Source organism: Sceloporus undulatus, chromosome 4 (assembly GCF_019175285.1).
Source record: "Sceloporus undulatus isolate JIND9_A2432 ecotype Alabama chromosome 4, SceUnd_v1.1, whole genome shotgun sequence".
Classification (NCBI taxonomy): domain Eukaryota; kingdom Metazoa; phylum Chordata; class Lepidosauria; order Squamata; family Phrynosomatidae; genus Sceloporus; species Sceloporus undulatus.
Genome location: NC_056525.1, coordinates 91222946 through 91239635, shown reverse-complemented (window position 1 = coordinate 91239635; position 16690 = coordinate 91222946). Strand labels below are relative to the sequence as shown.

Here is a 16690-nt window from a genome sequence, read left to right as displayed (position 1 = left end):
GGTGTGAAGATGAGAACCAGACCAATGTGAGTTCTGGTCTTCAAGCATCAGCTTCTTCAAATTCCTTTACAAAGGACTGGTTACAAAACACTTAGCCCAAACTTTTGGAATCTCCCCTAATTTATTTCCCACAGACTCTCAAATTCCTTCAGTGCATCCATCCCTGTGTGTTGAAGAGAGCTAGTGTGGTGGTTTGAGTTTTGGACTGTCCTTTGCCAATTTACTGAATACTGCATGGATTGGGCACTCATAATGTTTTCTCCTAAACACTATCAGTGGTGGTGGGGGGAACACTACAAATAAATGCATTTCTATTTTGTAGAAACACACTTCTATTTGTGTAGTTTTCTTAAGGTGCTGAAGATAGCAGTAGACTATTCAGATGTTCTGAGGAAACACAAGAGCCCAGAAGACACTGCATGAGGGCAAAATACTACTTTAGACTTAATGAGAAGAGAGGCAGAGAACTGTGTTTGCCTCTAATTCACTATTTGCAAGGTGTTTAAATGGCTCTCCAAGGCACGGAGTGCAAAGGCTTTTGGTTTGAGACACTACAAACAACTTTCTTACCTCTTCACATATAAGTTGTAGTTAGTGTTTAAATGTGTATCTTTGCCTGAGTCCCAACTGCACATCATATTGTCCGAATATTCATGTATGACACAAGTTAAATTGGCTGGTCTGTCAGGTAGATCTATAAATTACAAAACATGTGAGGTTATACTGAGTCAAAAAACAAATGTACCAAACTCCAGAACATGGAAACATTACTTCTTGGAGACTGGCTGGAGAATTCTGGGATTTCTTGTTGAAAGAGAGTAACATTTACAAGCTCCACCAGTTTCTGTTTCTGTTATCTTTCTAAATCACTATTTTTGCAAATAATTTTAAATAAATCAATGTCATTTCCTTTAAGAAGATATAAGAAGAGAAATATGGGCAGAGATTTTGAGCACATCCATTTGGGAGACAGTTCCACTGAAACAAAAATGATTCACTATATATACATAGCTTAGAATGAGCTACCAGCCATCTGTAAATACAGTTCACAAAGGATTTTAAAATGTTTTGTAATCATTATGCAGTACATGAATGTGAAATTCATTATCCTAAGGGGAAAAAAGTTGCTTAGGAGCCAATATCATTATTTTCTGAGCTAGGCTTTGCAACGTATGTTTTACCAATACAATCTTAGAAGGTGTTCCATGATCAGTTTTGTTCCTTTTAAAGCCTTTTTTAATGCTTCTTTACTCAGCATTGTGATGTCTCCAAGTCCAAAATAAAAGGGCAGTGTTTCCTTTCTTTTCCTGATCTATATTAAACCTCTTTGATCCATAATCATCTCCTCCCCTCCCTTGGGCTTTGCAGGTTAATATGCTATACAGATGTTGTACAACATGGATGCGGCTCAACTCCATATAGACAACCACTTACCATCAGTGCTAAAAGTACTGTGGGATATGAGAAGTTATCAAAGAAAGTTGTAGTACATTATTCACATGGAAATAATACTGGAATTCCAATCACATTTAGTGACAGGGGAACGGGAACATGCCCCAATTCACACGACTCAAGACACTTCTGAATAAACATCAACAGGATTCATTGGACATCTCACTGACTGAATGAAATGTATACCAAAGTAGGTATGTGCATAAGAGGAAGAAGCTAAATTAACAATGGGACTCGACAGACCATCCCTTTGGAGCAGCATCCTGCCGTCCCTTTCAGCACCAGATTGGGGCCACAGCAACTGCATGCCGCAGCCCCGATCTGGTGCTTTGCTGGTGCTAAAAGGAACAGCAAAATGCTGCCCCTTTTAGTGCTGGGGAAAAGGTGCCCTTGCTGCTGCTGAAGCATCTTTTTGGTGCTCCTTTGGTGCAGTGTGTCTAAACACCATGCCAACAAAGTGCCATAACACCCTCCACCATGTGGTTGGGCACATGGCGTGACACCGGCAAGGGGGCAGCTAGCGTACATATGCCATGCCCACACACCAGCGTATAATGCCGTTCTGTTTAACCCCAATTTTTGAACTTTAAATATAAATAAGTACTCCATCTCTAAAATGTTATCATCAAAAAACCTGGTGATTGTCCCAAATGAATCAAAATAATCTAAACTAGAAAAAAACACATACTACATCATTATAAATTACTCACAGCCTAAACAAAATTGTGTTCCACATATAATATTTTTAGGTTTTTGAGGACAGTCCACAATACACCGGACTGTAGAAAATGGATGTTGATAATCATGAAGCTGAAGCTGAATTGTAGTCTTGTTTATAGCTGTCAACAATTGGTCTCTGACAGGGACATTATTTAGGACGAAGTATAGGCTGCCATTCTGACAGAATTCTTTATCAGCATGGCAGTTGATAGAAATGTTCTGGCCCATCTGAATGAGTGAGGCTGGTTCTGTCCACACATGTCCACTACAGATTATAAAGCCTGTGTTGAAAAAAGAATACCATAATTATGTTAACAGTAAATATGTTTATGAAAATACTAGCTAGAAACAAAATGAAACTTGCTAATCACCAAGCTACAAGAGATTTTGGACTCAGGTTAATACCACCGAAACATTATATTACATATCCAAAACAGTCTAATTAGATGCCTGTTATCAGGATATGTGATTTCAGTGGTCTTCATCTAATTCCAAATTCTTATGAACCATGAGAAAAGCAGAGCAGTCAGCAGAAACTGAATGATCTGAGTTCACAGCGTGTACTTCTATTTAGAACAGACAGACTGATGATATAAACCTTGTCCAGATGAGATAGATGTGTAAGTGTTTCGAAAAGTATGAAGGAAAGTGAGGCGGGTTACAGACCGCAGAAAAGCGGCGCTTTGCCGCTGCCGCCGGTTGCTGCATCCGGGAACCGCAGCAGCCAAACCGCGCAGTTCCCGGACGCAGCGAAGAAGAAGCGCCAAAATGGCGCTTCTTCTTGTGCCCTGGATGGGACACCATGAGGCGCTATTCGCACACTCACGGTGTCACATCCGGGGCGCGACGTGCGGACACTATGCGTCTGATACGTCAAAATGGTGGCGCCCGTGTGTATAGGGCGCCACCATTATTACGCCCCCATCACGTGCTAGGGGTGAGGCTGGTATGGACGTTAGGTCCTCGGCCAACCCCTAGCACGTGATGGGGGTGCTGCAAAGGCCCGTTTGTAACGGGCCTGAGTTAGCATTCATCATTGCAAGGGATGCTAAATCTCAATTTCTCCAAATCCCAACAGTGTTGAGAACAATTAAAGAGTCTTTCATCCTATCCCATTTGTGTCACATAGTAATCCTCGCCCCAGAATGATGGAAAAACATGAAGTTTTTGTACAAAAGCTGTGCAGCTTCCCCAGAATACTACATAGCTTTCTGGAAGCTACACCACTAATCCTGAGAACTATGCAGTCTGCCTTGAAAATTGTGAAGCTTTGGATATAGAAAGGACTGTTTTTAGGCAGCCAAGAGTGTGCTTTGTGTAAGACTGGTTTTTCAAAATGTAGCAAACAGCAATGTTGCACAACAAAAATATTGCAGAACAAAAATGTCACACAAACGACTTCTTCACAGAAATTGACATATGTGCCTCTATCTTGAACTGAAGTTTATGAAAGGAAACATTTGATAGAAATCTATAAATGTATAAGAGAGATCCAGTGTGGTGTATTGATTTGAACATTGGACTACGATTGACCTGAAGGCACACAACAGCAACAGAAAATAAATGTTCTATAGAGGGGATTTAAGAGACCCCTTTACATGGGCAAGATAGCATGTTACCATTTCATTGCTTTTTGCTTCTTAAAAAAGACTTTAAGATTTATTTGAGAATGGCACAAAACTGTTAAATCCTGTCAAATAATACCTTAAAATGCCATTAAAATCATTTTTTAAACAAGCTAGGAAAAATTAGTGGCAGCTGATGACTTCCATGTCATTCTGATGGTGAATCTGGTCTGGGTTTTTGTATGAACTCTAAAAGATATCCAAAGGATTCAACACCCTGGATCCAGTCCCCCAACTAGGTATAGTGTCTTGGATAGTTTCTTCAAAATCTGGATGAAAACCCAAAGTGGCTCTCTGACATGGAAGCCCCCAACAAACACTGGAAAACATTACTAACTGTTACATCAGTAACATAACTTCATTCCCACTTGTTGCATTCCCACTCATTGCATTACAAAGTTTTGTATTCCAGAGCTGCAATGAAATAAGCTGGTTTGATGCTGCTTTAACTGCCACAGCTCAATGTTACGGAATTCTGGGAATTATAGTTTATTGTGGCACCAGAGCCATGGCAGTTAAAACTGTGTCAAACTGGATTATTTGTGCAGTGTGGATGCAGCCCTGAAAAAGGGGTACTGTACATCTTTGCAAGTAGATATGTTGCTTTTTTGTTCTAAGCTCTAGCTAGAATATGGTTCAGCATGAGACTTCCGTGTCCTCTAATTTGGGTAAAGACGTAAACAGAAACCTGCTGAGAGAACTATCTAAATAACACAAGAGGGTTTTTGTCTGTTTATGGCATTGGTGTTAGCCTTAGGAGAAGGTGAGATGGACTTTCTTTGACCTGGAATCAAGCTGAACTGAGCTCAGTGGCTTAGGGTTCACTGAGTGCATGAACACTGAACTAGGTTGAAAAATACTAGTAAGTGACCTTAACCAACCTCCATACTTGTATGGGTTGTTTGAGTACAAACAAGTAGTGGCTGATGGCCTCGAGTCACTGATGTGATGGGTCTGCTCAGGGTTTCAGTCCAAACTTTAAGGGAGCTATCCAAAGTGCTAAGCCTATTTTGAAGATAGGGTTCAGTAATTTCACTTTGTTGTTAACTGTTTTCAACTCATAGCATCCCCATGGATAAGACCCCCTGTCTTCCACTGCTTTGTTCCGGTCCCGTGGCCTCTTTGATTGATTCCATCTATATGGCATTGCCTTGTTTTGCCCTTGGGAAGCTAGCCAGACTCCCAGCAGGAAGCCTCAGTGTCTTGCAAAGGTTTTAAGCAGATAGAGGGAGAGTCCACGCTCACCAAGGTGTCAGTAGAAAAGCAGAGGTAATTATGGGGTCATGCAGATTGGCAGCTTGGAGCAGACTCTGGCTGCTCCAGTGCTAGTTATTCCCTGATTGGTGTTGGACCATGGTGACTGGCTGCCAAAACCAGCCGCTGCCATGGCCCTGAACAGGCTGCCAGCAAGGAGCGGTTTTTTTGCTCCTTTTTTGGCCAGCTTTTCCTGCTCTCTGTGCAGCTTCCAGCCACTCTGGGGGCATGTGATGTCTGCACCCCTACCCCCCAAAGTGTCTGGAAGTGTCCTGCCCATCTATTTTGGATCTATGTCTATGTCTTGTGATTCAGTTCTTCTAAAAAAAAAAAACCCTCTTGAAAAGTGGTGCCAAATAAGAGTGGGTTTTCTGCGTTTACTCTGCTTTTAAAGAACTCTATCGGATCAGAATTAGATTGAAACCGGCAGCAAGTGGGGATGATGGACATTTAACCCAATCTGCAATTCGAAGAAAATCATAGTGAGAACCGACCTTCAGACTGTCCATCAAAGCCTGCAGACTCAGAGGACATGCCAGCATGTGGTCTTCCTCACTTTCTAATGTCCTCTACACTTCCTATCATTATTATATTTTCTAATGATTCATGCCTTCTCATCATATGGCCAAAATACAGTGAACAAACCCATTTATTTGTCTTTTTGGTTGTCTATGCTAGCCTCAGCACTCTTCTCCAAAAACCATATCTCAAATGAGTTGATTTTCTATCAGCTTTCCTCACTGTCCAGCTCTCACATCCATACATGGTGATGGGGAATACAATGGCTTGGATATATTTTCGATAGCTCCTTTGAAGTTCAGAGTGGATTCCCGTCCATGCTGTCAGGGAAACTACCAGTCACCATTATGGTAACTACAAAAATGAATTTCCACCCTTTATCTTCAAAACATCATTCTTTTTCACTATCCAGTCCAATATAATTTGTTCTAGATACAAATTGTGGAAATACAGCTTTACTTTAAGGTGATGTTATTACCAAGCATTATAAAACTATAAACATCATAAAAGCTATAAGGAAGCGGAAGAAGAGAGAGGTACAAGCTGCCAAGCTCAATCTGAAAACTGTGTGGCATTTCTATTTATAATCTTATTATTTGCAAAGACAAAAAAAAAAACCCTAACATTTTGCTCACATTGCAAAGGAACACTATAACAGTACCAACAATACTTAAAATGGGAGGAAATAGCTTTCTGTCCAGTAATTAATAAAACTATTCCATTCCAAAGCAAACTTTGCAAACATTGTTATCTTCCTTGCCTAATACTATTTATCCTAGGGCCAGGTATATGTTAAATACAGATGTTAACTCTAAGCAATTACTATTTCTGAACTGCAATTCACCTACACAGTGTTTTCTTCTACTGATTTTCACACAAGTACAGACAGATCTAACCAGTAAACATGATGTTGAACAATCCAAAGTACTCATCTCTGACAATGGCTTTCCAATGAATAATAGGCTGTTTGGGATTAATTCACAGCACCCTTTCATCATACTAAAATGTGATTATTCAACATATATGTAATGTTTAATGGCCAAACACAACACAGAATTAGGCGTAGGCAGTGACAGCTAATGACATCCATATCTGTAGGGTGGTGAAATCTGCTCTGGGTTTTAGTCCAGTGTTTAAAACAGTGAGCAGAGGTGTTGAATCCTATGCATAAAATAGGTCCAACTCCTTGAGTACTGCTTCTAAAGTTCTGACCAATCCCGGTAATGGATTTAGTGTCTCACCAATATGGAAGCCACCAGTAGACTAAATGATAACCTGATCTTGGAAGAGCCTTCAATACCCTCTGTTCAACCATATATAGGCTAATTGCCTACCATTTGTTTGGGAACAGCTTCTCAAATGGCCATTTGTTCAAAACTGAGGAAGTATCTCCAAATTATAAGCTCTGTAACTAGAATGTGACACCTGTTCAGTGCTTTATTCAGCAGCAACCTGAACAACTGACAGGTTGATCATTTAGAATTCAGACTGTGATGAACTGTGGTCCAGATTCAGTCTAGCAAACTAGTTCTAGATTGTGCTCATTTGGATGGTCCACAATACTTAGTGTGTGTAATTGTTTAGTAGGAACAGCAGAACTGTATCAGCCCAAGGATGCCATACTCACCCACATTAAAGATTCTGCAGTTTTGTATGCTATGTGACTGGGTTAGTTTCTCAGATTATGATATTACAGGTCCAAGACAGCAAACACCAAAAACTCTCTTTATTTAGGCATTGCTAATTTGGCCCATCCGTGGCCCATCACTAGAGGATGTGGGATGCAGAATGCACTAGGTAACACCCTAAGGAGGGGCACCACTGGTCCTCAAACACCTACATTTTGGCAGAAGTGGGTTGTGGCATTCACCTGCCTCCCTTTAAAATGCTTCAAGAGATGGTAGGAGCAGGGTGAGTCTTACTGGGAGGAGAAAGGAGAGGCCCCAGAATTTTTTAAAAATTAAAGTTTCAAATATCAAAATTTTAAATTAAAAAATGTTTTTAAACAACATTTAAAACTTTTGGGAATTTTAATTTTTTAAAAATTCTTTTAAAATTTTCTTTAAAAATACCACATTTTAACTCAATCTTCACTATGTATATGCAAATACATTTACGTTGTGCATACGATATTGTAATTTGAAGGTTCAATTTTAATGTTGTGAGTTGTTTATTTCACAATTATTAGCATGACATTCTTTGGTACATATGGGAATTATGGTTTACAGGTAACATTAGTTCAAAAAAGCATTAGTAAGGATTCTGTTGGGTGTGAAATGGGAGGAGATCTATAGGGGGGGTGACACCATGAGTTACTGCACAAGGTGACATCAACCCTAGGGGTGCCACTGTGGCCCAAGTCAGTTTTAATTTTCACAAACTCATGAGTGATGAAGAAAAGATCTCTTGAATGATTTTGATCAAAGAGGATATAGAGATATGAAGTGTATGACTGAAAGTTCAAGTGCTCTTTTACAAATCAGATTAGAAAGGTTCCCCACTGCTGACAAATATATTTTTGTGAATAGTGTCAATGCTGACAGAATGTTCTTCCTGTCGTGGCATATTTATGCAATGTTTCTCTTTTAACATGAAATACTATCGAACAGATACTTAGAATTACTCAAACTGCTCTTAAAACCATTGTTAAAGGTAAAAGTAGTCCCTTGACATGAATGTCTAGTTGTAACTGATTGTAGGGGTCGGTGCTTATCTCCGTTTCTAAGTTGAAGAGCCAGTGTTGTCCGAGGACTGCTCTGGTGGTCATGTGCCCAGCATGACTGCACCAAATGCTGTTTACCTTCCCACTGAAAAGTGGTACTTATCTATCTACTTGCATGTGCATGTTTTCAAACTGCTAGGTTGGTAGAAACTGGAACTTGGGTCTCAAACTGGCAACCTTCTGATCTTTTGATCATCAGAACTGGCGTTTTAACCACTAAGCCACTGCATCCCTTGTTACAAGGATCATATTAATATATTATATTATCATATTATGATATCATATAAACCATTGTTACAAGCATCATATTAATCTGCCTATATCTTCTATGCTTTGGGACATTGTTTCATTCTACAGGATTCACATAGATATATCATAAATTCCTCATTTGTAAAGCAATTATAAGCGTGTTTACTTAGAAGTAAATTCTAAGTGTGAAAGCACAGTGCTGCACACCTAGAATAAGTTTACTTTATTTGGACTATAGCCACATTACTGCACTACCTTCTCATAGTGCTGCTATTCCACTTTCACTGCTCTGGCTGCCTCTTGTTGCATTCTGAGGCTTGTAGTTCAGTGAGGCCTAAGAGCTCTCTGGTTGAGAACTCTAAATGCTTCTCTCCCTTAACTACAAATCCCAGAATGCTACAGGAGGCAGCCAGAGCAGTTATAGTAGAACAGCAGCACTATAAGAGTGTAGTGTGGTAATCTAGTTGGTCTCAGAACCTCTCAGCCAGCATGGTCACTGAACTTGCTGGCGAACATATTCTGGACATTGTAGTCCACCCCCCTCCCCCCGCAATTGCTCTGCTTGAATCTTGAGCAATCTTTAGATTTATAGTCACTCCTTTTCAGATAGACATCAGGATGCCATAGGTCAATGTGATCGTCTAGCACTTAAACGTTGACCACTCATTTAACCCAAGGCTTCTCTACATGGATTATTTATTCTGAATCTCATCTAGGCTTGCTGTTTTCTGTCTATACGATGTGGGGCCAAAGCCCTGAATTGGCTGTGGACTTTCTTCATGATGCCTGCACTTGATTTGACCTTTCTTCCCCTTTACCTTACCTTTTGATCTGAGTTTTCAGCTCTCCCCACATTGATGACAGGCATCTACCTTTCCATATGCTCCCTGAAACTACTCAGTATCACTGCTGCAAGTGTGAGTCACTCTGAGGTGATAACAAGGTGCCCAGCATTGATAACATGGCTGGGTGCTTCATTGTAACTAACAATGGTTCAGGTCAATGAACCCAGATCACATAGGAAGGTAGCTGCCCACTGAGTATTCTGGCTAGTGAAGACAAGCCCCCAGATTGACAGCTGAATTAATCTGTTTTGTCATAGAATGTCCACAACAATTACTATTACTACTACTACTACTCCCACTTTTTCCCCTCCAAACTTGTGACTCAAGGCAGCTTGCAATTTAAAACAACATTTCAAACCCTATGCATGTTTATTCAAAGGTTTATTCAGAACTTTATTAAATTTCTTCATCTTAAGCATTCTGAGATTACTTGCTTACCATAAAAAGTAATCTGATAATAAAGTAATGAAATCTGGAAATTTAGACATTCCCAGTATCTTCTTGGATTTAATACTTAACTGAACTTGTGTCTGAACAGCGGTTAGAAAGAAGGACTTGGTGGACCTTGCAGGAGAGCACATAGAAGACCATCAAAATTTTAGCTGTAACCACCATCATTCAAAAAATGTGCTGGACATCAGCAAAAAGGCATGTGCTAAAAACAAAGGAAACAGTATCAGAGGCCACCTCTATAAGCATTAGTTCCTGAAAAGTAAATGAAAATAATGTTACAAGACTCCAGTGACTGTCTACTGAGCATACAGCCCTTGCCTGACCTTTCTTGCCCTCTCAAGACAATAACTAAGGATGCATCTACACTGTTAAAGTGATGCAGTTTGATACCACTTTAGGTGCTGTAGCTCAATCCTATGGAATCCTGGGATCTGTCATTTTACACAGTGTCTTCTCTGCCAATGACTGCTGGTGCCTCACAAAACTACATATCACAGAATTCTGTAGGATGAGCCATGGCAGTTAAAGTGGTGTCAAACTGCATGATTTCTAATGTGTAGATGCACCCCAAGTGTGTGAAGTAGGTATGTGAAGGATGGGTTGAAATTCTTCACTCACTGGTTTCCATCTCAGTTGGGATGATGAACAGCAGGCTAATAACGCCCTTCTCTGTGCAAAGAGAGACACAGAGCTCTGTGTTATTCTCTGCATGGGAAAAGGAATTCTATTTTGGCAGGTGTGGGATCTTCAGCTCTCAACCCCTGATGACTTCCAGTCTGCCTGACCAAAAACCTTTCCTTTTCCCCATCCCTTGTCAATCGATTGGGAGTGGTAAGTGTACTTTTGGAAACATGTTTCCTCATCCATTCTCAATGATCCATTCTCAATAATTAGTTCCCTTTGGCAGGGGAGGAAGGAACCAACACTTAACTTGGGCATATAAAAGGTTAACTAATTGTACAGTGGGACCTCAGTATCCACAGACTTGCCATCTGCAGATTTTGGTATCTGAGGGGTGTGTGTGTGTGTATGTGATCCGGAACGGCTCCCCCACAGATACCAAGGACTGATGATAACACCACTCATTCTACAGTAACCACAACTACTTGCCAATGATATAATTATCAACCATGAATTAGTACTTTGTAATAAGAATAATCTTACTGAAATGCATTATAACTAAACTAAGACAGCAATTAATTACCTGGCACAAAAAGGCACTATCTAGTATATCCTGCTTTATGTCCACTGACATTCCTCAAGTAGGCAAGCCAGTCTCCCATTCTTCAAATCTGGATGGTGGCTTCGAGTTTACCAGGACCAGGTTTTCCACTCAAGCTCCTTACATTTGTATTTCTCACCCCCCCCCAAAAAAAAAATTCCACCACAAGAAGGAGCAGTATTGACAATTGTTTGGAGTTCTTTTGCAAATCTGACAATTTGTCCAGTCCTTGTACAGGGCTTTCTCAGATTCCATCACATGAGGTGAACAGATGACTTATTTAGAGATCTGTGTGCCCAAAGCACATGAAAAAAGGATTTAGGGCTATGGAGGCTCTGGTCTTTTCCTGCAACTTGTTTCCCTTATAAGCCATGAGGAAAATCCTTTTCTTAACAAAGCTCAGTACAGTTCTGACTGTATTAGCAGCAGATGATGTTCAAAGCTGGGGGCTATGATGGCTGGAGGAGTGTGGACGCTGTAGTACAAAAAGGAACATTTCCAAGCTGTGGTTATGATAAATAGCTATGATGATTACTATGAGTTTTTCAATACAATGAACACAATTCATTCATGCTTAGTTATAGTTGGCCAATCATCACAGCCATTTGAATACTAAGATACAATGTGGAGGCACTATGGAGAGATTTGGGGATGCTTTCAGATGAGGGATTAGTGGTACAACAACCTATCCAGATGTCATCTTCATGTATTTGTAATGTCCCACCACTCTTTTTATCTCTTTTTCTTACCTAAAATAATCCCTTAAAGAGGAAAAGATGGACTAGTTGCCCTGTGTCTTTTTGATAACATTGGGCCCATACAGACAGGCCAAAATAAAGCTGCTTTGGGTCACTTTGGAGGTATGTTGTTTAAATGATGCATGCGTCCTAAGAGGCCGGAAGCTGTCCCAAAGCCACATTCCAGTCCTAAGGACTGGAGCTCAGCTTTGGCACAGCTTCTGGAATTGTTGCAATTTTAGATATTGTAATTTAGATATGTATTTTAGATATTGTATCATTGTTGTAATCCCACTTCAATCCATTGGGAGAGGCAGGAAATATAAATAAAAAGTATTATTATTATTATTATTATTATTATTATTATTATTATTATTATTATTATTTTAGCATAATTTGGAAAAGTAATTTTTTGCACAACAAATTCCAAAATCTTTCAGGCTGTGAGATTCTGGGACCTTTCCAAAAAGAAGAAGAGGAAGAAGAAGGAGTCTTAGTATGCTGCATTATTTAATTCAAGATACTCTTTGGACCATTTTGAAGTTAGAAATTGGTGTGAGACCTGCAATGTCCAGTCCAGAACCACCACCATCCTTGAAGAAAGCTTTCTTGTTACTCATCATTAAGCCATGTTATTGAAATGATATGCTGGCCTTAGATGTCCATGTGCATATACATTTATATACATGAATACTAGAGAATCAAGATTATATCAAATATTTTAAATGGATTTTTTATTTCTCTAGGAGGACATGAAATAAAAGAATCATTTAAAAAAAGATGGGTATCAGAGAATAGGAAACACAGATGGGAAACACAGCTGTCTAGGGCTACATCTGCATTGCAGAAACAATGCAGTTTGACACCACTTTAACTGTTCTGGCTCAGTGCTATGGAATCCTGGGATTTGTAGATTTTTGTAACACTAGAGCTGTCTGACAGAGAAGGGTGAATATCTCATAAAACTACAAATTCCAGAATTCCATATCTATGGAGCTATGGTACTGTAAGTGATGTCAAACTGCATTACTTTTATGGTGCAGATGCAGCCAAAGAGGAAGAGTTAGAATGGACAAGAAGGTGAAGGCCCATCTGTCAGTGAAACATTTAGAACCACTTGCATCTTCATTCCTCACATGCTCTGAAGTGTTGCAAATCATTAGGCATAAAGAACTTAGAAATGCTGTAAAGTATATTTGGACCCACATAATTTACAACATTATTAACTGTCTGACAAAAATGAAATTATTTTTTACCTCATTCTCCATCAAGCCATGTGTCTCGTATCTCTGCTGAACTTGATTTCACTTAGATAGTCATAGAATGAAACTCTTCTTCCTCTTTAACATGCATTATCTAGAATTTACTGCTATTTAAATCAAGGGGTGGGGTGGGCGAGACAGAAGCTGCTTGTGAGCAACGAATGACCTACATTACAGATAACCTGTGAACAACTTATTTTTTTCTACGTTAAGGAACTTTTCCTCTTTGAGTCAGGCTGTGGGAAAACCCACAGCTCTCAGAAATCTGCCTCCTTTCACCTGAACTCTTTTTCCTCCTCTATTGTAGCATCATCCTTTGATCTAAAAAAAATTCACAGTCTCATGCAACAACATTTCTAACACACTCAGAGTGGTCTCTTTCTCTTTCTCTCTGTCTCTTTAAAGAAATCTTCGAGGGTTTGAAAATGTTGATCTTGAAACAGAACATGGAAAAGATAGTTTTGTGGGTTTTTCGGGCTATGTGGCCATGTTCTAGATGAGTTTCTTCCTGATGTTTCGCCAGCATCTGTGGCTGGCATTTTCAGAGAATGCTTGCCTGGAATGGAGTTGGGTATAAATGTGTGACCTGGGAAGGCAGGAGTGAAAAGACTTCATGGACTGCAACTCCCCTAAAACCTGGCTGATGTAGCCATGAATGTATTGGCTGCTGGAATCTGGAAACTGTAGATCAAAAGAATAACTTTTCCAACCTCTGCTTTAACAGTGGTCCATTTCATTGGGATAACATTCTTTAGGGCCCAGTCTTATGCTTGTTAATTTGAGAGTAAATTCAGTTACTCAGAGATTTAGGCAATGCTTACAACTTGACTCCCTTTAACCTTTTGTACCTAGTGTGCCCCCTACATTTAAACTTCTGTGTTCCTTGGTGCCTCTGCTATAACAAACACAGGTGTCTGAAGCTTTGAAGAAGGCACCAAGCAGTTTCAGACAGCTCCTCTGATGCTACAGAGGGATTGAAGGACTTGAAATGAACATTTCTTATAACTGCTAGTTGGGGCTGGCATGATTAACTATGCATCATGACTTTTTTTTAGAAGATAATGGATTTTCTTTCATTGAGGTTTTTTGAAGGTTGCATCTATACTACAAAATTAGTGCAGCCTGACAACACTTTAACTGCCATGGCAGAATTTAAAAATTCTGTTTTGAATTTCACAAAATTTCACAGGGACTCCAGATGACAAGAGTGACAAGAAGGAGACGGATCCACTCAGAGGTCTAATCTGCAGTGCAGAATTAATGCAGTTTGACACCACTTTTACTGCCATGGCTCCATGGCTATGGAATTCAAGAGTTTGTAGATTTGTGAAATATTTAGCCTTCTCTTTCAGAGTGCTCTAGTGCCACAACAAACTAAAAATCCCAGGATTTCATAGGATGGAGCCATGACAGTTAAAGCAGTGTCAAAATGGATTAATTTTGCAGTCTGACAGCAGTTCAGTGAAGTTTTAGCTATCGTGTTCCCTTCACAGGGCAAAGGGTGGACTTCATCACCTAGCGATCTCTTACATCTCTATGGTTCTAATCAGTGGGGATAGAGAAACAATGTTAGATGGACATCCCATCAAGCTCTTCACTAAGCCTGCAGTATCTACCATGCAACCAGAGAGAGAGGATGCAAGTCCACCTGACCAGATTTTAGACTCTTTTTTCTCTATCCCTTATTTTTGCACCACCAGTCCTGAATAGGCATTATGGAGAAGCATTAGTTTTGTAAAATTCCCAAGGTCCTAACTGATGCATCTGATTTGGTTTTTTGGTTTTGCTCATGAACTACACCACTGTTTTTAAAATTAGACCAAGACACTCCCCCTGCACTATTCTTTGCAAGCCCCAGTGCCTCCCAGTACACTCCAAGACTCCTCTGCCACACACACACAATTTTAAACATTTTCAGGTTAAAAAAAAAACAACCCATAAAATTCGCCATTACTCCAAATGTGGCCAATGAGCTTAATTTTGCCCCACGATGACTCCTAAACCTAGATGGAAAATCAAGTAAAGTAAAAACAGAAATGAATTTTGGGTCATTTCTGCGGCTGAAAATGCATTGGCTGTTGTCCCTGGTGCAGTTGGCTTCCCATTTTAAGACCTTTTTCGGAAGGACATACTAACAAGCCACAGCTTTGGGGTCGTGTACATGACTGGCTGCTGACATTACCAAAGCCCTCATATGAATATAGTTTGAATATAGAAAAACAGTTGGCTTTACATCTGTTGGCCAGTTAGTCACTTAGGCTGGAATCTAGTAACGCCTAGAGAAATTCAAAAAACATTCAGGGGTAGCTGTGTTGGCCATTTAACAAAAAAACAAAAATCCATCAGTGATACCTTTACTGGCCTACTGAATACACAATATATTAATATTTGCTTTATTATTTACCGCTATTCCAAAGATCATAGCGGTGAACAGCAAGTAAGCTAATTAGCAAGTAAGCTAATTTGCCCCCAACAGTCTGGGTACTCATTTTAGCGACCTCGGAAGGATGCAAGCCTGAGTCGAGCTTGGGCCCTTTTGCTGTCTTGAACTCGCAACCTTGTGGTTTCGAATAAATGGCTGCAGTACAGGCATTTAACCACTGCGCCACCAGGGGTCCTTACTTTGTTACAAGCTTTCAAAGCTCGATGGGCTTCTTCATCAGGCAAGATTTTACAAACCACAGGGGGAAAAATAAATAAAAACAATTGGAGTGTTGTTTCACTCCTTAGTAAAGATGGGATGAGAAGTTAGGTCAGGCAGAATTGCAAGGTGCTGGAAAAATTGGCAGCTCTTCCCACAGGCTACACAGTTATATGTCTGGAACAGTAGCCTGGATTGTTTTTGGGGTATATATAACGGTTTACACTCATATCTTGAAAAGATAAATGTATATTGCTATATGGATCATCTGATTTATTAAATGCTATATTATTACCATAGCAAATTATTAACTGGAATTACACAAACACACATTAATACCAGATTTATTTCACTTGAGGAGGCAGGAGATTATTTAGAACCACTGGCTGCTAAAGATAACAAGACTTCCAAAGGAATGCTGGATTTTGTTTCTTAAAAGTAACAGCAACAGCAACAGCAGAAGCACAAACAACATAAGAAACTACAACCATTCTTCCTTCCCTTATCTTGACGAAAGTGATCTTTGTTGCATGTTTACTGAACCGGTTTGGTCACCATAGTTTTAGCCAATGATGATGACACAATGAGCAAGAGAGAAAGCTCTGTCAGACTGTGATCTTGAGAGAACACTTGGTTAGGTCACAGAAGGCATGAGGTATTATGGGTAAATGGTCTATGGTGATTCTGTTCCACATTGTTTTCTAGTTTATATCCTAATTCCCCTTTCTTTCCACCATACTAGCTAGTGTGCAAGGGCAAGATCATGGTATTTGATCTAAACCTGGTCTTAAAGTACTGATTCCTGGGAACCAGAGACAATTTGAATGTCAAGAAAGCATTTTTGACTCTTTACAAACTGACTATGTTTAAAAGTCATAAAGAACTCAGATCTGGGGTGTCTACATCTCTAAATGACACACACACATAATTATTACTGTGTACTGGTTGCATTTGCTTTTCACCATGATGGAATTTCTCAAGATGGCAGA

General features: G+C 39.8%; 1 protein-coding gene across 1 annotated transcript in view; it reads right to left on the bottom strand.

The window, feature by feature from the left end:
* The window catches only part of IL23R (interleukin 23 receptor), a 41465-nt gene extending 31431 nt beyond the window's left edge, over positions 1-10034 (bottom strand). Inside the window, 3 exon segments of the mRNA XM_042465016.1 lie at positions 571-694; positions 2163-2453; positions 9905-10034. Coding sequence (XP_042320950.1) covers positions 571-694; positions 2163-2453; positions 9905-10004 — 515 coding nt within the window. The 5' untranslated portion in view covers positions 10005-10034.
* Positions 10035-16690: the final 6656 nt, after the last annotated feature.